Source organism: Triticum dicoccoides, chromosome 5B (assembly GCF_002162155.2).
Source record: "Triticum dicoccoides isolate Atlit2015 ecotype Zavitan chromosome 5B, WEW_v2.0, whole genome shotgun sequence".
NCBI classification, from domain to species: domain Eukaryota; kingdom Viridiplantae; phylum Streptophyta; class Magnoliopsida; order Poales; family Poaceae; genus Triticum; species Triticum dicoccoides.
Window position 1 is genome coordinate 493250656 of NC_041389.1, and position 21525 is coordinate 493272180.

Genomic DNA, 21525 nt, shown 5'->3' on the forward strand with positions numbered 1-21525 from the left:
GTGGACATAACGCTCATCACTGCCTTCACACGATGGATCTGAGGCCGCACATCTCTGTTTGTCTTCTTCACGGGCGCGCATGGGCAGGAGGACGGCGGTCTGGCGCCCCTCCGGGTAGAGCAGCGATTCATCCACCCAACGGGACAGGCCATAGCCGACGGGGGCACGACGGCGGGCGAGGGAGAAGATATGGTCGCCGGAGGGGCGCCCGAGGTTCCTGCGCTCCTCCTTCTCATCCCGTCGATGGGGATGCTCCAGGTTCGTCGGTCGCTCTCCTCCCGATGACGGCAACGGCGAGGTCGCCGCCCTTCATGGTGTGGAGGAAGAGGGAGGTGGAGAGGAGCGGCGGCTGCTCGTGCCAAGGAGAAGGAGGAGCGGCGGCTGCTCGTGCGCGAGAGATGCGAGGGGGAGAGAGAGAGATCCCAATATTGCCCTCGGCGGGGCAGGGGAATTTCGGCAGGACGACAGAAAACCTAGGCGTCTCGCCGATTGGGGACGAGGCCACGAATCGGTAGAAGCCACGAGGTGCGAGGCTATGCGAAATCCCAATATTGCCCTCGGCGGGGCAGGGGAATTTCGGCGGTGGCACTGAGATCTTTTACCGCTTGATGCGCCAACGGGCCGCACGGGACAGGTCATAGCCACAGAGAATGACATGCGGGGTTCACACAGCGGGCTGGCCCACAAGTCGGCGAGACCCAGTCGGGAACCAGGGAGTGAGCGGCAGCACGTGGAGGCAGTAACTATTCATTCCAGTAGTGCTGATCCCAGATCCAACGGCCCAGCTTTCTCCAGATGTCGATCCAACGGACGAAAACGCATCAAGAGAATTGATCCAACGGCCCAGAATCGCTGATCTCTGAGGAGGCTCTGTGAGGCCTTCTTCTCTTATTTCTGGATGCCGATCGCCGACCGCATCTTCTCCCCGAGGTTCACTGCGCACTCAACAGGGAAAAAAAGAAGCAGGAGAAACCACCGGTCGATGAAAACACGGCGCATACCGTCTCACCCCACCAGCAGGGGAAAGCAATTCGTCGGAGTAGCATGCATCCCAGACTGGTGGCCGAATCAGTCAAGGGAAGCAACCCAAAGGGGTGACCTGGGAAAACAGCTGCGATCCAAATACGAGTCAAAAAAGGAATCCGCACTTGTTTTCTCAGTGTCACTCCTCCGGATCCAGCTTCTCTTTGCTAGCTCGTCAAGCAATCAATCGACGCATACAGAGGAGGGATATGCACTGCCCTGCCGCAGAGCTGCAGGCACGGGGGAGATGTGGTGGCGGGACACTTGTGATGAGATCTGAGGGGCGGGCGCGTTTTTAAAGGGGGCAAAGCACGCGTTGGTTTGGGCATGGCCAAACGCTGTCCTCTTTTGGAACACTCAGACTTGGAGTGCCATAGTGTTGACATCCTCCTTTTCATGTGGATGGACATCCAGCGCGTGGTCCTAGGCTCCTAGCTGCCGTCTGGAATCATAGTCGTTGCATCCACATTGACTAGATAATTCCCTGCATTACCGTGAAAGTTGACTGGAAGCTACTCCCTCCTTTTTCTAAATGTAAGCCTTTTAAGAGATTGCACTACAAACTACACACGGATGTATATAGACATATTTTAGAATGTAGTTCACTCATTTTACTTCGTACGTAGTCCATAGTGAAATATCTAAAAAGATTTACATTTAGAAACGGAGGGAGTAATTGACATGTCTGAAAACGGAACCAGAAAAAAATGCGTGACATGGGAATCGAACCAGGATGCCAACGTCCACGGCCTTACGTGCAATAACCACTCCACCGCAACCAACTTGATGTGTTTATAACACCTGATTGTCTGGTTCATTCGCTCGTAGACAATGTATCTCTGCTCCACATTTAATAAAGCTAGCCATGATGGCCTTTCCTAAAAAAACTTGATGTGTTTATATGCAAAAATTAGTGCTATTAGACCCGTGTTTCATTCCCAGTACAAATTATTTTAAAAAGGAAATCTAAACTTAAAAAAGAATTCATGAATTTTTAAAAGTTCATTTATTAAGAAACCGAATTCATGGAATTAAAAGAGTTCACTAGATTGTATTCGAAAAAAGTTCACTGAATTTTTTAAAAAGGTCATGGATTTGAAAAAAGTTCATCCATTTTGATAAAAAAGTTCACAGAATTTTTAAAAAAGGTCATGGGTTTGAGAAAAGTTCATCGATTCTGATAAAAAAGTTCACTAATTTAAAGAATTTTCACTGGATTTTAAAAACAAATCATGAATTTCAAAAAAGTTCATCGATTTTGATTAAAAAAGTTCACGAATTTGAACAAAGTTCACCGAATTTTGAAAAAAGGTCATGCATTTGAAAAAAGTTAATCAATTTTGATAAAAAAGTTCACTAATTTAAAATAGGTTCACCAGATTTTGAATAAAGTTCACGTATTTGAAAAAAGTTCATCGGCTTTGATAAAAAAATGTTCATGAATTTGAACAAAGTGCACCGAATTTTGAAAAAGGTCATGGATTTGGGAAAAGTTCATCAATTTTGATAAAACTAGTTCACCAAATTTTAGAGAAAAGTTCACCGATTCTGCTAATTAAGGTCACACATTTTGAAAAAGAAAAATATACAAAAACAGGAAGAAGAAAAAAAAGGGAAGAGGAAAGAAAAGGAAAAAGGAAAATGAGAAAAGAAGAAAAGAAGAAATATGATGTACATAAGCACGTCAGGATGGTTGTCTAATTGGCTAGCTGAGCTAAGAATAAACTAGAGGTCACGGGATCGATTTTGGAATCAGACACGATTGCCTTCTTGCAGTTCAAAACCAGAAAAAATAAGAAAAAACGGGCCGGCCCACAGCACAGGGGGTGTGCGCCCGTTTGCGTCGATGCCTTTATCCGGCGCAAAGGGCGTGGAATAGGGTTTGGCTACATATACAGGGAGATCCTATTCGCCGCGTTCTGCGGCAAATTGTGGTCGCTTCGCACCGGGCGCGCCTGAAATGGGCCGGCCCATTGCGGCTGAGCGACCAAAGATAGAGTTGTTGACTGACTTGTAGTGCCGGATTTAAAGAACTAAAAGTAGTAGCGAAAACTGAACGTTGCTTAAGAAATTACGAACAAATTTCCTTTCGATTTTTTTAAACTATGGACCAAAATAAGAAATTACGAAAAAAACCGACCAAATTTCTGAATATTTTTTTAGTTTTGAACAAAAAATTTAAAATCACAAACATTTTGTGAATTTAGGGACCAAAATTTGAACATGAACATTTTTGAAAGCACAAACATTTTTTGAATCTTGAGAACATATTTTGAAACGGAGAACAAATTTGGAAGCGCGGACAATTTGTTAAACAGGAACATTTTTTTTGAATCTTGAGAACAAATTTTGAAACGGAGAACAATTTTGAAAGCGCGAACAATGTTTTAAAGCACGAACATTTTTTAAAATATTTAGAACAAATTTTGAAACAGGGAACAAATTTGGAAAATACCAAACAAATTTGTAAGCGCGGACATTTTTTGAAAATGTGAACAAAAAATTTAAATCTGGTACATTATATGAATTTCGAATTTGAATTTTTGAATCTGGTACATTTAAACTTTTTGTGTAAAGAGAACAATTTTTGAATTTTGAGACCAAAATTTTGAAAACTGAACATTTTATGGAAACACAAACCAAAAATTGATATATTTTGAAAAAAAAGAGGAGAAAGAAAAAGAAATAACACACCAAAGAAAGAAAACAAAAATAAAAAAATAAGAAAAGAAGAAAATAAAAAAGAAACAGAAATAAGTTTTTTTGAGACAAAAAACAGAAATAACTAAAAATGAAAAGAAGAAGAAAAAAGCATCGCTAGAAGTTGGGCCGGCCCACTGCGTCGTTCTCACGCGGCATTAACGACGTAGCGAGCGGGAATATCCTATTTGACGCTCGTTGCGTCAAAAAGTCGGGCAAACGCATAGCGAACCAGAGGCGAGCGATTTAAATGGGCCGGCCTGCTTAACACGTTTCACAGATCCCGGTTTTGGGAACCTTCTAGACTTTTCCAGCCGGTTTTTTCCGGTTTTGGGAACCTTCGTTTTTTCTTTTTTTTTTCATTTTCTCTTCTCTTTATTCCTTTCTGTTTCTGTTTTAAAAAATGTTTTGAATTCTCAAAAAATGTTCTGGATTTTCAGAAAATGTTCTTGATATTTGGAAAATGATTTTGCTTTTTAGAAAAATGTTCTTGATTTCCAGAAAATGTTATGAGATTTCAAAAAATATTCTTCAAATTAGGAAAATGTTTCTGCTTTTTTCAGAAAAATGTTCTGGATTTTCAAAAAATGTTCTGGAATTTCAAAAAATGTTAGGTATTTTCAAAATGTGTTCCTCAAATTCGAAAAATGTTTTTTCCTTTTAAGGAAATTTGGTGTATGTGCGAAAAAATGTTCAGAGTTTTCAAAAAGTTGTTCTGGATTTTCAAAAAATGTTCTTATTTTTCGAAATTTGTTCTCAAAATTCATACAATGTTTCGTATTTTCGAAAATTATTCACGTTTATGAATTTGTTCAGGATTTTTTAAAAAGGTTCTCATTTTCAAAGTTTGTTCTCAAGATTCAAAAAATGTTCGTGCTTTTAAAGAATTGTTCATGCTTCCAAATTTGTTCGGTTTTTTTAAATGGTTCTCATTTTCAAAATTTTCTTCTTAAGATTCAAAAAAATTTGGTGCTTTAAAAAATTGTTCGTGGTCCCAAATTTGTTCAGAATTTTTCAAAACTATTCTTTGTTTTAAATATTGTACTCAAAATTCAAAAAAAATTCATGCTTTAAAAAATTGTTCGCATTTTCATATTTGTTCTCTGTTTTAACAAACGTTCATGTTTTCAAAAAATGATTGAGAAATTCAAGGTTTTTTTGTTTGATTTTCAAAAGAGAAAAAAAGGAAATAAGCAGAAAAGAAAAAAGAGAAAAAAAGAAAAAAAATGATACTATCTATTTTTTTAGCCAAGAAAAACAATTGGGCCGGCCCAGTCGGGGCGAACCCCTGTGCGTGCCCCCGACTCCCTGCCGCAGAGAGCGGCAGGTAGGAGCTCCCTAGCGAGCGGCGTATAGGATTTTCCACATACACACATTAAGTGGCCGGGGCATTTTTTTTCTCTCAAAAAACGAACAGGCCGTAAGCGTACACATGATGACCGGGCCAGTTAGCGTGGGCCAGGAAGATTCGAACTGACCCCCGATACGAATACGGCCTACTTTTGGATGGTGGGCCCGACAGGCCACGTCAGCTTCGTTACTACTCCCAAAATGAAGGCCGTTGACCTGGTGCCACTCCCTCCTCCCGAGCTCACATCCACAGTACCTCGGCCGTTCCCTCGCCTGATCGCCTCCGGTCTTCGCTCCCGATGGACGCCGTCGCCTTCTCCCCCGCTCCGAGCCCCAACGCCGCGCCATTCCCATCCGCCTCCCGGTCCTCGCGCGGCCACCGCTTCTCCATCCGCGGCCCGCGGCGGCGGCGCCCGCTCCCGGCCCTCCGATCCAGCGCCTCCGCCTCCGCCCACGCCCCCGCCTCCCACCACGACGTGGTCGTCGTGGGCGCCGGGATCGTCGGGCTCTCCATCGCCCGCCACCTCCTCCTCCACACCCCGCTCTCCGTCGCCGTCGCCGACGCCGCCGTCCCCTGCTCCGGCGCCACCGGCGCAGGTACCATCACCTCCAGAGGTCAGCTTGGATGCATCTCCTAGGGTTCTGATTGATTTTGTTCGGCGGTGCTGCTGCTGCAGGGCAGGGGTACGTGTGGATGTCACACCGGACGCCCGGGAGCGACACGTGGGACCTGGCGGTGCGGAGCAAGCAGCTGTGGGAGGAGCTCGCGGCCGAGATGGACGGCCTCCGCGCCGGCGGCGCGCGTGAGAGCCTCGGATGGATGAGGACAGGTAAAGCCATGTGACGGTTGTCTATAAGTCGTTGACTCGTGATCGAATTGCGAATTAAGTTCTCCCCCCTCAAATACTAGTCAGTAGAATAACTACAGAGTACAGTAGCAGTATATTTAGTGTAGCTCGAAATGGCAGTAAAAGGTTAATTGCATCTCCTCTGGTCCAGTAGATTTCACTAAGTTAGTTAATTATAAGGCTACTTTGGACTCCGACCCTTCTGATGCTATGTGCAGCTATATGATACTTGAAATAACTTACTTCTTCGATGGCATGTCTTACTGCATCTTCACTATATGCACATCCCAGATTATTTATTTCTCAGTCACGGCGAGAGAGATTGAACAGAATGTGAAATGCTTGTTTTGTTAAGGAAGCTTATTGGTTGGAAGAACCTCTAAAGAGCTGGCTACGCTGGAGGAGAAGACTAAGGTTCTGTCTCAGGCAGGCATCAATGCGGAGTGCTTGTCTGCCTCTTCGTTGCATGCATTAGAACCCGCACTCTGTGTCGGAAACGATGGTGGTGCTATGTTCTTACCTGATGACCGTCAGATCGATGCGTTCCAGGCCGTGTCTTTGATTGAAAAGGTTTCTTCTCTAGAACTTCGATTCTTCTATAATAAGTGTAGTTAGAAGAATCCTTGCACGTCTCTAACTGTTAACATTTTCTCTTATTAGATCAATAGGTCATATACTCCAAAAGGGAGATATATGGAGCTCTACAATGATCCTGCCATGTCATTGATAAGGTATGAAGGTCTCTTCTTTTCAGACTACTTCTGTTCGTGAACAAGAGCACCAGCTATCAGGCTACTGGAATTGCACCAAAGTAGCTTCTATAATTAGCTTGACGATGATGCTATCCATCACCATGTTAGGATGCCTTTTCATTTATTTCGAAGCCATTTCCATTCTTCTGTATTATGGTGTTGCTTTTACTTTATGCAGATCAGAGGTTACTGGAAGGGTTGAAGGTGTCCAAACTTCTAAGAACATCTTATATGGCAGAAAAGCTACTGTAGTTGCTTCTGGTGCTTGGACTCGGTCCTTATTGCATAGTTTCTTAGGACCAAATTCTTCACTGGATATTCCTGTGAAGCCACGAAAGGTACGTGGTATTCCAAATTTCTTTGATTAACCTTTGATATGAAATATTTTGATTGATTTTCCTGGCATTCTCGTAGTAAAAAGTGTAGTTTGTTCCCTAACATGGTAAGTATAAACAAACTGGGATGAAACAAAAACATAAACAATCTCTTTATGGTTTTCTTTCCATATTTACTTGAGATAGTCAACTTAAACAATCTCTGTTGTCCAGCACTTTCTGTGACACTGTTTTGTATTTTAACATCTTCGTTCTAATACCAAACCAGATTATACCTGCTTTATAAATAAAATTTGCATATACTAGGCATGCGCCCAGCACTCAAAACTATCCTATGGAAAACATACTTATGCTAGCTCAAAATAAACCATGAGAAATTGTCGACAGCATTTCTTCCGTAATATAATATTTGCATGCTGGTCCTTTCTTCGTGTTATTTAAGAACTTATTGTTTCAACATCTCACAACATAAAAAGTGTAATTTTTACATTATCCATTTCAGGGTCATCTGCTTGTGTTGGAAAATTTTGACATGCTAAAGCTGAATCATGGCATAATGGAGCTGGGATATGTTGACCATCAGGGCGATAATTCACATAGCATACACTTGTCCTCAACATCCAATAAAGATGAGCATGACGCTGCATCCATATCAATGACAGCAACATTAAATACAAAAGGGCATTTAGTTTTAGGTGATCTAAGAGTTCAAACTTATCCCTTTGTTCCACCTTTTGCTGACCTTTTTGGAGATCTTCTGAAATAAATCTATGGATGAGTGGATCAAGTTTTTTCTCAGTAAATATTTTTTTGATTCATACAAGAATATCTTTTCTATATAACTTTTTGTTTGCCAACTATGTTAGAAAATATGAATCCCGGATCACAAATATTTTTTTTACAGGAAGCAGCAGGGAGTTTAAAGGATTTTCAAGGGAGGTTGATAAATCCATACTGAAGAGTATATGGGACCGTGCAGGAGAATTCTTTCCTGCCATCAACAATGTTCATCTTGATATTGATGAGGACAAAGAAATCAGAATTGGGCACCGTCCCTACAGTAAGGCCTTTTGGTTTTAGAACAACAAAATAGTGCCTCAAAGATAATTCAATGCAATGTTATTAGCTTTGCACTCTATATCTGATAGAAATGCCTCATCTGTTTCAGTGCCTGATGGGAAGCCAGTAATTGGATTTGTTCCGGATATGTCAAATGTTTTGATTGCAACAGGACATGAAGGAAGTGGACTTGCTTTGGTAAGTCGATTGGGCAAACCTGCTCCAGTTAATGTTTTTCCTTCTTTGTGCTTAGTATTTTTGTAAGCAGTTTAGCATATGACATTTCCATGCTCCTGGAGAAGAGTAGTTGCAGCAAAGATAGCCCCATTCCAGCCCCCATTCCTGGGAGTGTTCCCATTCATTGCATATAATTAATTGTGCACTGTGCTACCCTGGTTGCATTTTTTTTTTGTATTTCTAGTTCTGTGAGATGACCAGTTGAATGACCCTGCATGCGGGCATCATATTCCAAATGAGATAGAGTAAACCATATGTCAGCAGGCGCGTTGCTTTCTTTTTGAGTTTCCATATACATAAGCTGGAAGTCGCCTATCTAGAGCGCAGAATGAGGCTGTACTTAGATGAAGACTCTGGTGAATTTCGACCACCAGAAAGCTAAAGCCTAAGGCATTTTCATGTTGTGCACGATCAAGCTCCGTGTACATAGATAATGTGTCGTTTACTTGCTAATACAAGTAGCTCAAAACATTGTTGACCTTTGCAGTGACATAACAGACATTCCCTTGCTATGAAAGCTTGCTCCCTTGATTGAATAGAACAACAAGTCAACAACACACAGTTGCTTGATATGGTCGACTAAATACAGTTATGAGCTTTACACATTCTTAGTGGTTGGGATAAATTTCTACTGCTATTTCCCTTTTTAAAAAGTTAATAAAAATGATATTCTTCTTCTGCCATTTTTACTTCAGGCGCTAGGTACTGCTGAAATGGTAACAGATATGATTCTTGGTGACCCTGGAAGAGTGGACTTCACGCCTTTCTCCATAGAAAATAGATTTTCAGGTAATTCTAATAAACATCATGGTAACCTTTTTGCGACTAAATTGCTGGTATGGTTCAATATAATGACATTATTTATGTCTGCAACATGGTCCCAAATTAGGACTGATATTTCACGCCTTGGCAGCTAGCTTTGAAGGTGACTTAATGTAATTCGTGTCAGTTGTCATGTTTTTTAGACAGAGGCCTATATAGCCTATCAATACAATTTACCTTAGTTTCGAAATGGAGGCTGTCACCCTGATTTATATCTGTCTTAATTTAACTAACAGTTTTCTTCTGAATTTCTCCGGAGTTCATGGCAACTCTGCATGCCGCGTATCAGTTCATTGCGCAGAGTATACTGGATGGAAATTGGAATGCTCCTTTTGGCAATTCGTAATGTTGATCCATGAAATTTTCGTTTCTATTGGATTCAACTTCTTTTAAAATTTGACACAGTAGTAAAATGTCAAAATTGGGGAAGTGCTTTTCTTCCCTTACATCTGGCCGTACCTAAGACATTAGTATGTATCCTAGGTGTGAAATATTTTGGTTTCAGTACAAAGGGCGATGCCATTGGGTTTTCTGCTTCTGCTTCAGGAACTCTGTCATCCGAGCAACTGGGTTATGAGCTATTCTTTAAATCCTGATGTCCTCCAAACCCAGTAATCCGATTTGAGTTTTAGGTCATCTACTGATGCTTACTTTCTATTCGATGCACTCAGTGGGTTAGCTGCTGCTTGGATTGGTCTTGTTCCATAGAAGTCATTGGCACAGCTTTTGACTGAGGTTGAGCTGATGACTGAGGTTGCTGAAATTTGCTCTTGAGTACCGCCGAGAAGCATTCCTCCAGTCTGAGCCAGATCTCATCATCACTTGAAACTCCTGATAGCTAATGCGACCATCCTGTTGCATATGCATATAAAATGTCAGTTATCCTATAGAAGAATGTGCTTGTGTACTCTTGGACTGGAAAACCCCATGGATGGCAGCAATACGTAAGTTATTATTGCTTCATGGGTTTCTCGTTACACTAGAATTAGGTAAACACTAAACAATGCTGGCATTTCAGCAAATTATGGGGATTGTTGTTGATTTACGCTTCTTTCAAGGTGTAGTAATTTCCTTTTGTCAAACATTAGTTGGCACTTCCTGAGAACGAGGGGGGAAAGCAGGTAATTTTTGTATGTGCCCTTTTCACTGGAAACAGCCTCAAACAGTCTACAGTTTCAGGATTTAAAATGGGGGTTTAGGGTAAACAATCCAGCTAGCTTAAAATTTCCTTGGACTCATATGATATGGATAAATGGTGTCTACAGTATCAGCATTCAAAATCAGCAAGGTCAACTTTCTTGAGATACAGCAGCATTAAGTGATCAATTTTTTTTGATTAATTTGTTGTCTAAAGTCTAAACTGACCTCATCCGTGTCAACGTCACGTATAATGTCTTTGATCACTTGCTCATCTGGGCCTAGTTCGTCATCACCTAAAGCCTCCATCAATTCCTCCATTTCAATATATCCATTGCCATCTTTGTCAAAGTATTTGAAAGCTTCAGGTAGGTACTCCTCATTACTCATTTTTTTTATGTGAAGTAAGACTGTCACAAACTCGTCAGTGTCCAAGGTGCCATTTCCATCTATGTCACCCTGGAAAAGGAAGAAACTGTGTTAGAACATAATGTAGCTCGTGATAAATACTTGGTTTCAATTGCATTTAGACTCGTGCCAGGATTGGGAAAGCTAGATATGTGCCACTGCTAAGTACTCAATTGTGAGAAATGCCCCATGAAGTTCCAGTTCAGAATGACGCTGCTAACTTTATTTTTCAAATCCTATTATAACCGAAATACCCCTCTAAATGCATATAGTAGCCACTCACAGCTTCTAACAGCATCTGTATCTCTGTCTCAGGAACAGCATGACCGTTTATCTGCAAGCCCTCCTTGAGCTCCTCAAGCGTCAAAGTACCGTCCTTGTCCTTGTCTATCATTTGAAACATCTGAGTGTAGTTCTCGATGTCCTCCGCCGGTAAATTCTTGGCAACGACCTTCATTAATCATTGGAAAATGATTCACATCAAGAATATATCACACTGGAAGAAAAATCAAGAACAATGTGGCCCGGTTCCGTGCAACTTACTCCGAGTGCCTTCTTTTTGAACTTGTTCATGGATGAGAATTGCTTAAGCCTGGATCGAACAAGCTCTCCAAGTGACACATTCGGAGCCTTGTCGGCGTTCTTGAGCCACGGATGCTCTGTTTCGTAGGAGGAGAAATTAATGCTCTTAGTTCAGTGCATAACACCATTCGTCATGCATCGCTAGACCTCCGGTTTCCCAATAATACCATGAAATAAGCAAATTTGCAGGAGTAGCAAACTTCTAGCAAGTTTGCTGTGAACTTGTAGCAAATTTGTGAGTGCATGTTGTGTTTGTTTGGCCTGTCTGCGAGCTGGAAACTACACCAAATTAAGGTGGCCATTACCAAAGACTTGCTTTGCTGTCAAGCGGGTAGCAGGATCCGGATCAAGCATCTTCTTGACAAGGTCCTTTGCAGTTTGGGAGACCTTGGGCCATGGCTCCCTCTCGAACTTGATTTCACCCCGGATTATGGACTCCGCGATGCGCTCATCGGTGTCTGCGCCCGGTTCATCGGGACATAAAATCACATGAGCACTGGGAATCAGAGGAGGAATGGACCTGCATTCATCATACTGAAGAAGGTGTGGAAAGAAGCAAGGAAGAAAGGCACGCACCTCCCCAGAAAGGAGGCACTCCGCAGAGGAGGATGTAGAGGATGACGCCGGCGCTCCAGACGTCGGCCTCCGGGCCGTAGCTCCTCATGAGCACCTCCGGCGCCATGTAGATCCCGCTGCCGACCACCTCGGTGAAGCGCTCCCCGGGCTCGAAGTAGACGGAGAGGCCGAAGTCGATGGCCTTGAGCGGCGAGTCCTCCTCCTTGCCGGCGAAGAGGAAGTTCTCGGGCTTGAGGTCCCGGTGCATGACCCCGTTGTCGTGGCACAGCTGCACGACGTGCGCGATGGTGCGGCCGATCTTGGCGGCGGCGCGCTCCGTGTAGTGGCTCCGGGCGAAGATGCGGTCGAAGAGCTCGCCGCCCTCGCACAGCTCCATCACCAGGTGCACGCCCTCGGCGTCCTCGCAGGCCTCGCGGAGCCGCACCACGGCGCCGCCCGCGCCCTCCAGCGCCGACATGCGCCGCAGGATCTCCACCTCCCGCCGCACGTCCTCGGCGTCGGCGGCGCGGCGCAGCCGCTTGCGGCGGATGGTCTTGCACGCCAGCGCCTCGCCCGTGGCGGCGTCCTCGCACCGGCGCGTCACCCCGAACTCCCCGCGCCCCAGCTCCGCGCCCAGCCGGTACCGCTTGGCGAAGCCCTCCCCTCCGGGCGCGCACTGGTCGTCCTCGCCCAGGATCGGCGCGCTCCGCCTCCACTTGGTGGACCTGCGCTTCTTCCTGCAGCAGCTGCTGCTGTTGGCGTCGCTGTCGGGGGGACAGTCGTCGGCGCTGGCCACGGGCATGATGGCGGCGGCGGCGCGCCTCCGGGCCAGCAGCCTGGAGGCCGCGATGACAGAGTAGCAGCCACCCATGGCGCCGTCGCACGGCCAGACGGACGCCGCTGGGTGTTTACCCCTGCCTCCGCCTCCGCCTCAGCGCGCGCCCCCTGCCTCGGCTCCGTTCGCGCGTTCCACGCACACGCACGCGCGGGGTGGAAGGGAAGGAGGGAGGGAGGAGGGAAGGGGGTAGCCACCGGTCTGCGCGGTCGGCCGCTGGTCTCGGAGCCCGCGAGCGCGCGAGCGCGCGCCACTGCTTGCGTGGCCTGTACTACGGCCTATGTACGGGAGAAAGCCGGCCGGGCCGGCCCGTTTAGGCTCACGGTCATTTGAGAGGCCTTGTCCCATCAGACAGCAGTGCCATTCTGGAGATTACCGAGACGAACTCGCCGCCTGCGCCCCAGTGAGTCAGACTGTCAGTCAGAGAACGGAGACGAACACAGCGCTCGGATTCTCCTCCATTCCCGCATCAGTTTCGCACGCGCGAACATCTCTCTTCCTCCGTTTCCGGACGAGCCAACTGCCTCCTTCCTTGGGTTGATTGGATCCATTTTCTCCCCTCTCCGACTCCGTCGCCCGGCGAGATTTTGCGGGTTTTCCGCCGGGGCCAAATTCTGCGTTGAAGCAGGTAAGATCTTCCCCCTTCGTTTTGATCTTGTCTTGCGATGCTTAGCACTTGCTGTTGCTTGGCTCGGCATAGTCGATGCTTAGCACTTGTCCTGCCTGTTCAGAGCATTTCCTGATGGGAAGGGCATTTCGTTATCTGCTGACTAATAAGCTGGCATTGTTTGCATCGGTATGCAGAATGTTCATCCATACAACTACAAGTATGCGGGTGACAATATTGAGATGCACGGCATGAATATATTCAAGGTGATCCATAACTTTTTTCTATACTTGCTACTTGTTCCAGCTTATTTTTGTTCATTGTGGTTCAACGGTGTAAGGATTTATGGACTTATGATTTAATTGTACTGGCTATTTATGTGGTAGGCATATAATTGGTATTCCCTCTTTAAAGAAATCGTTTAGATTACTATTTTAGTGATCTAAACGCTCTTATATTTCTTTACGGAGGGAGTACTTGTTTGTGATTCCTCTGGATAAGCAATTTGTGATTTTCTGTTTTTAAACTTGTTTTAGGGGAAGTTCAGTGTTGTTGATATTGTTGGACTATCTAGATCAGATCTTGCAACTCCAAAAGGTGAAGGTAAGAGTAATAGCCCCACCAGGCATATCATTATGCTTGCTACTTGGAAAGGTGAAGGTCTGGATTTAATTATCTTTTACACTAGGGCCCTTGAATTGCTGTGAGAGTTCACTCCAGCTAGTAAATGTTCTGAAGAATGAGATCCGTGATGGACTACTGACAATCTGAAGCAAACGGGTTTTAGAGGTACAACTCTAGCTTTGTTCCATGTATGTATGCAGTACTTCTAGTAAAGCTATGTTCATGCATTTAGTTTGTAGCGCTTACTGTTTGTTTAATAGTGTACTGCCTTACGTCAATTTTCTTATACGAAGGACTGCGAATGACACAAATTCACAAAGACTAAGTACTACCCAATGTCCATTTTATTTGTTAATTTCGTCCTTAAATCGATTTATGTAGGCAGCAATGCAAAGGCTGCACACTGTAGATATTGTTCTTACCTTCAAACACTAGAATATTAAGTGCAATAACTATGAAAAGCTGTGAACAACAAGTGGTTCTAGCGATCTATCGATCTCCACCTGACAAATGTATTGTTCTTCTCATTAATCATGTATTTTCATCAACACTAACACGCTCCCATCCTCTAAGTTGGTATCGAGCCTATTGCCTGGCTTGACACGTTGTTTTCAGTATGTGTTGTACTTATCAGTGTGCACAATAAATAAAGGTTCTTTCACTGAAATTACTTCTTGGGGCTTGGTCTGTTTCTTTAAGTCCTAATGCAAACCACATATATTGGCATACTCTGTCAATTTGTGGTTCTTTGGCAACTGTTTAATTATTATTTTCTGATGCAGCTGGGCTGCGGATATGGGCTTCCTACGATATTTTCTTGCCTGAAGGTACTGCAGCTATCCATGACTTATCTTTATTACTTTAAAAAAGTAACTTCAGATTTCACTTGCCTTCAGTATCCAAGTCATTTACCATAGTATACCTATCTAGTATACTACTGTTCATTGTTGTTCCATTCGTGCACAAAAAAGCGTATTTACCTGTACTGTGTTTGGCTAATGCACTAACAATGAATATCCTTGTTTCTTTTCTGAAAAAAAAATGCAATGACCATCCGTTTAGGCTTCTAATGCCCTCTTTCCAAACATTTTAGGGAGCTTCAACAGTATATTTTCAGGATCCCAGTGCTGGAATAATAAGATAGCAAACTCGAGACAAACAGAGCCACCAGCAAGGAAGCCCTCTTACTCCATCATGGCAACAGTTATCTCAAGACATCCATTTCTGTGCTGGGGAGTGGGATGAGCTTCACACGGTCCTGTCAGTGATACAGGAGGACAAGGTGGATGCATCGTCCGGCAAAGGGCTAGGGTTCTCTGAAGACGACTTTTTTGGATGGTTGCAGCAACCAGGATGGGAACAATATCTGCCATGAAACCTCGTCGAGACGATCTACAAAACTACACCGTGCATGGGAGAAGGGAAACGAGGCCTGTGCAGGAGACGAGGGTTGATACGACATAGTGTTAGTGAATGAGATCCCTTACTCCGCAAGCTCTCTTCAAAACCTGTATTCGCTCATCAAAAAGGTTAGTTGGTAAATTTGTAATGCTATTCTCCGTGTCATTTTATCAGGGAAGATTCTTTCTCGCCATGAGATGCCCAATAAAGGCAGTGAGTACTTTCCTGGGGGGCATTATGCAGATTCGCCATTTACCTCGAAACTGAACCTGCTTAACCTCGATCTTCGTTCGCTCTGTTGTTCTTGCCCTTGCAGTGCCTGCGGCCACCATATGGAGTGATGTATCTCGCGGCGAAAAAGAACTACATCGGCTCCAGCAGTGCAGTGCGGCAGCTCAGAGCATTGGCCGACGAGGAGGGTGCCTTCGGTGTGCACCTTGTCACCGAGCCCCCCGAGAGGGAGATCTGGAAGTTCTCTAAATAAACACAGCTTATCACGGCTCGCAAAAAGCCGATCAAGGCCGCTTGAGCCCTCAGTTCTGTGTATAACTTAGACGAATAATCGGGCCAGTGTCTGACATTGTTTGCCATCTTTTGAGTGTAGTGCTGATCATGTCACCATCCTATATGCAAGAAATTGCATTGAGCCCTAACTTTCTGCTTTCCTTTTACCTATTCCTGGCCATAATCATTCCTTTTTGCTCGCCCCTTTTCGCGTGCTTGCCTAGCAATTCGCCGAGCTTGCAAGAAACAGCACGCATGCCTACGAAATGCTAGCCACCTCCTTTCCAGTCATAAAAAGCTCATCATGTGAGCTAATGAAGCACTTGGAAAAAGGTGATGAACTACTTATATAGCAACTAACTAAGGTTGTGGAGGATGCTTCAGAGGCCTCAATCTGTGGGTGGCTCCTTGCTCCATGACAACTTTTAACTGTGCTATAAAATAGCTTGCAGTTCAGGCCCTCTACATGAGCACTCCTCATGGGTGCAGAAGAAGAAGAGTAGGCACACTTGAAGAAATGCTTAAGAGGAGACAGGTGGAGAAATTGCCTGCGCTGCACCTGGCAGTGGTGTCTCTGCTCGGCTTCTGCTGCCTCATCCATGCTTCAAGGGCTGCGATTTCACTCTCAGCTTGTAATCGTCTCATACCATCTAGAGTTTTTTTTTTTTGAAGAAAATGCCATTTAGAGATTTTGTTATATTGTTCTGCCTGACTGAGAGGACGAGTTTATTCCCGTATGCATCAGCGGCCCCGAGGGAGCAGCTGCAGAAGACCGAGGCAATCCCAACTTCCAGTGGAGCAGATGGTCAGGTGATGATAGTATTCTAGCTATTTGTGTTCACGGAAGAAGCTAGTGGCAGTTTCAGACCATACTGTGCAAACTGTAATTGGCCTGAATTTTTTCGTTATGATCACCCCAGGCTGTCGTGGCGGGAGAGGTCGACCGCGGTGCTGTTAGCAGGAGGATGGAGATGGAGATGGAGATGGAGCTGGAGGACTACCCGGGCTCCGGCCCCAACGACCACCACTCGCCGTGGTGGCGGCAGGAGAGGAGGAATTGAGAACATGAAACAAAGATGCATGTGTGTTCGTAGTGTTGCACAGTTGTGTATGTTTCTCAAACTGTAATACCTCTACTCCTGGTGTAACATACAAGATCGACGCTTGTTACTTGCAAGGGCATTAAGAGCATCATATATAAAAACACTAGCGCGAAAAGCGTCATCAAATAGTTGTTGCTCATTTGTTTTATGTTTGTGAGCTTTTGTTGTTATATATATCTTGGAATACTAATGTTATGGTAAGAAGAAGCCAGCCAAAAACCACAACGGCTGACTTTGTAAAGTGTCGCCGGATCCAGAATTTATAGACTTGGTTGGGTTGCACTGGAATGGAACATTCATGGTTGCACCAGTATATTCAAAAGTGCATATTGCACTTAAGCTATAATTTCATCAAGAATTTGATAGCACACCGCGGGAGAGACCGAGAGAGTTTACACAATCCATAATCTGAGGTGTAGTTTGAACATTTTCAAGAAGTCATACTGAATGTCCATAGAAAAAGTTACTTTGAGTGCCAAAAGTTGTTGTGACAACTAAGAAACCATTAGTTGGTCACTTTCGGGTGGATCTCTATGCAAGAGAAAATGGTGAGAAAGATGGTGCTGAAAACTGCATGAGCTGTATGGTATTGTCACTTGTTTTACTTGATCATGCGAGGTAAACATCAGCATCACACGTTTTGTACACAAAAAAATGCTAAGGATGGAAAAGTGTGAGAGCCCATATTAGGAATTTGCGTACTTTCCGTCCGATAAAGCCATTTACATTCGCGTTCCATCCACAGCGCCAATCTCCATCGCCCAAAGCTGCTCATGATCGAAAGATGCATGTGAGAAAGCTGACATTGGTATTTGCAACCGTGTCCTTCTCTTTCACATGCATGTCAGGTAGTAGGTGCGGGTAGGTGTTACCAGATTCTTGCATGTCCAGCATTAATCTTCCAGTCCAATTACGTGAGTAATTCCTCTTATTATCTTTGATGGTGGCTGTAGACCAGCACACAAACATGATTTAAATGCCCCAAAAATCAAATATCTTGTTGTTTAAATTGGTTTAGAAGAATGTTCTTTAAATAATTTCGAAGAGAACAAAACTTTATTGAATTGGTCTCTGAACTTTGCCATGAAAAACAGAAGAACTTTTGAAAAACTTTGGCATATGTTATAATTGTTGAAAAATAGTCAGAGAACTTTATTAACTCTTCTTTTGAACTTTACCTTCAAAACTCAAAGAACTTTATGTTTTTACTGGTTTTTTCAAAAGTTCTTATGATTTTCATGCAAAAGTTCAAACACATCCTTCATAGAGTTCTTATGACTTGTGATCAGTGGTTAGTTATGCATACCAGATAAAAATCCTTATGCATATGATAAAATTTATACTATAGTATTATTCTATTCACCCCCATAGTAATTAGCAGCGTCAGTTATGCATAGCGATTTAAATTAAAGAGCTGGCCTGTCACCTAAAAGCAAGCATGGGAGGGAAAAGGGCGCTGGAAAAAAGGTGACATGCAGCATACTAGCAACGTCTAAATGGACCCACCACGTTCTTCCCTTGCATGCAACACTGATCCATATGCATCAGTGTATTCAATATCATGCTATCTGGAACCACCTCAGCAACCATGCCTCGTCAACACTGACCAAAGTATCGCCCCATGCCTAGAGTTCATCATGATCGTCCTCTTCAGTGTTGTTATCATCCGGTGCACCTCCAGACCTCTGGTACAACGCCGTGATGACAGGGTTGCACACGTCTTCAAGCTCACGGAGCTTCTCATCGTAGTCCTCCTTCTCCGCCTCCGGGTTGTCGTCGAGCCACTCATTCACCTCCTTCACCGCATCCTGGACCTTCTCCTTCTCGTCCCCTTCCATGGCGTCGGCCATCTTGCCGTCGACCGTGTTCTTGATGTCGTACACGTATGTCTCGAGCTTGTTCCGGGCGTCGACCCGCTCCTTGACCTTGCGATCCTCCTCCATGAACTCCTCTGCCTCGCGCACCATCCGGTCGATCTCCTCCTGGCTATGCCGGCCGCCCTCGTTGGTGATGGTGATCTTCTCCGACTTGCCGGTGCCCTTGTCCGCCGCCTTCACGTGCAGGATGCCGTTCACGTCCACCTCGAACGTCACCTCGATCTGCGATGCGCCCCTCGGAGCTGGTGGGATTCCAGAGAGATCAAACTTGCCGAGGAGCCTGTTGTCCTTGGTCATGCTCCTCTCGCCCTCGTACACCTTGATGGACACGGTGGTCTGCTTGTCCTGGTACGTCGTGAACACCTGTGTCTTCTTTGTCGGCACCACCGTGTTCCTCGGGATCAGCTTCGTCATCACACCGCCGACCGTCTCCAGGCCTAGTGTAAGCGGCGCGACATCGATCAGGATCATTTTCTTGGTGTTTTCGTCGACGTGTCCGCTCACGATGCTGGCCTGCACGGCGGCGCCGTACGCGACGGCCTCGTCGGGATTGACCCCCTTGTTGGGCTCCTTGCCGTTGAAGTAGTCCTTGAGGAGCTGCTGCACCTTGGGAATCCTGGTGCTGCCGCCGACGAGCACGATCTCGTCGATGTCAGCCTTGCTGAGCCCAGCGTCCGCCATGGCCTTCTTCACCGGCACCATCGTCTTCCGGAAAAGGTCGCTGTTGAGCTCCTCGAACCGTGCCCTGCTGAGCGGCTCCGAGAAGTCGACACCGTCGAAGAGCGATTCGATCTCAACGCGCACCTGGTGCTGGTTGCTGAGCGCACGCTTGGCGCGCTCGCACTCCCGGCGCAGTTTCCCCAGCGCGCGCAGGTCGCCGCTGATGTCCCTGCCGTGCTTCCGCTTGATCAGTTTGATGAAGTAGTCCATCAAGCGCTGGTCGAAGTCCTCGCCGCCGAGGTGAGTGTCGCCGTTGGTGGCCAGGACCTCGAACACGCCATTGTCGATGGACAGCACGCTGACATCAAAGGTGCCGCCGCCAAGGTCGAACACCAGGACGTTCTTCTCGGGCCCCTTCTCGTCGATGCCGTAGGCGATCGCTGCAGCGGTGGGCTCGTTGACGATGCGGAGGACGTTGAGCCCGGCGATGACGCCGGCATCCTTGGTGGCCTGGCGCTGCGCGTCGTTGAAGTAGGCCGGCACGGTGACCACGGCGTGCGTGACCTTCTCGCCGAGGTAGGCCTCGGCGGTCTCCTTCATCTTGGAGAGCACCATGGCGCTGACCTCCTCGGGGCTGAAGACGCGCACGTCGCCGTCCTTGACCCGCACCTGAATGTGCGGCTTGCCCTTGCGGTCGACGACGGAGTAGGGCAGCAGCTTGATGTCCCGCTGCACGACGGCGTCGTCGAAGTCCCGGCCGATGAGGCGCTTGGCGTCGTAGATGGTGCGCTCAGGGTTGGCGGCCGCCTGGTTCTTGGCGGCCTCGCCGATGAGCCGCTCGCCGCCGTCGGCGAAGGCGACCCAGGAGGGGGTGATCCGGTTGCCCTGGTCGTTGGCGATGATCTCGACGCGGCCGTTCCGGTAGACGCCGACGCACGAGTAGGTGGTGCCGAGGTCGATGCCGATCACGGTGCCCGTGTCGCCTCCCGTGGGCGCAGCGGAAGAAGCTGGCATCACGAGAAGCAATGCCGCGACGAGCGTAGCGAACATCCACATCGGCGCACGAGCCATCTCGACTGACTCGTTGTGCTTGGTTTGATTTGATTTGATCAATCTGTTTTGCTTTGCCGTCGTTCGTATATATAGCGGCATAGCGTGCGTGCTGCAGGATGAATCGGAGGCGGTCTCCGACTCCGATCGTCGTGGGACGTCTGGACGCGTCCCTCCGGTGATCTCAGCCGTGCGTTTTGCTGATCTGGCGGCTAAGAATATGCCCTGACGTGTCGTATGCATGCTGACTGATCTCGGTAGGAAGAACGTCGATGTGTTTTGTTTTCGGCTTCCCTTCGTTTATGGGCCTTTCAGGGCCCTTTGTTCTGAGTGGGCCTCACGGGAGCCTTTTTTTATACGGAATATCTAACTGACGAACATCAGGTATTTGATGATCTCGAGCGAACGCACCACTAACCCTTGGATCTTGCTCATGAATCTCGAAGCAGGGAGAGGTTCGACGCCAGCTACAGATTTCAGATCAAACTTGCCACATTTTTTAAGCTAATATGAATTCCTTTTTCACTTGAAATTTTCAACTGAAAAATCCAGAAAATTTCCAAAAAAGATTCCATCTTTTTAAAAGAAAAAAATCATTAAAAATCCAAAAGGTTGTCATGCTTTTTTAGAGAACATGTTTCTAAAAAATTGCCATGTGCAAGTTATATTTGTTTATTGCCAAGTACCTTTGTTTAGAGGGGGGATTTTCTAAACTTGCCACGTGCAATTATATTATAGGTAGCATGGCATTTTTGTGTAGGAACCATGCCATTTTTGAAGAAGCCATGGCATTTGATGTATATACCATGGCATTTTTATTTGTGAGAGCATGACATTTTTGTTATTAAGAGCATGGCATTTTATTTTTAATGACCATAACATTTTCTTATTAAGAGCATGGCATTTAAAAAAATTACATGTCGTTTTTTGAATAGCACGCCAATTTTTTTAAGTAATATGACATTTTTTTAATAGCATGCCATTTTTTAAAATAGCATGTCATTTTTGTTGTTAAGAGCATATCATTTTTATTAAGAGCATGACCTTTTTAAAATA

At 45.5% G+C, this 21525-nt stretch overlaps 3 protein-coding genes and 1 pseudogene across 3 annotated transcripts; 2 read left to right on the forward strand and 2 right to left on the reverse strand.

The window, feature by feature from the left end:
- Positions 1–5310: 5310 nt before the first annotated feature.
- Positions 5311–11515, forward strand: LOC119311113 (glycine oxidase-like). Its single transcript, XM_037586741.1, has 10 exons — positions 5311–5670; positions 5751–5903; positions 6277–6491; positions 6582–6652; positions 6852–7011; positions 7511–7703; positions 7913–8068; positions 8177–8265; positions 9000–9093; positions 10987–11515. Exons 1-10 carry the CDS (start codon positions 5373–5375, stop codon positions 10995–10997), a joined length of 1440 nt encoding a protein of 479 aa, XP_037442638.1. The 5' UTR covers positions 5311–5372; the 3' UTR covers positions 10998–11515.
- On the reverse strand, positions 9829–12806 carry LOC119311112 (calcium-dependent protein kinase 22-like). The gene is made up of 6 exons (XM_037586740.1): positions 11830–12806; positions 11559–11711; positions 11215–11330; positions 10955–11122; positions 10492–10722; positions 9829–9978 (listed from the first exon to the last, which is right to left on the reverse strand). The coding sequence occupies exons 1-6, from the start codon at positions 12677–12679 to the stop codon at positions 9838–9840; spliced, it is 1659 nt and encodes a 552-aa protein (XP_037442637.1). The 5' UTR covers positions 12680–12806; the 3' UTR covers positions 9829–9837.
- A 378-nt stretch (positions 12807–13184) lies between these two features.
- On the forward strand, positions 13185–15896 carry LOC119309847 (annotated as a pseudogene).
- A 2438-nt stretch (positions 15897–18334) lies between these two features.
- On the reverse strand, positions 18335–20490 carry LOC119305877 (heat shock 70 kDa protein BIP5-like). Its single transcript, XM_037582279.1, has one exon. It carries the CDS (start codon positions 20488–20490, stop codon positions 18508–18510), a length of 1983 nt encoding a protein of 660 aa, XP_037438176.1. The 3' UTR covers positions 18335–18507.
- Positions 20491–21525: the final 1035 nt, after the last annotated feature.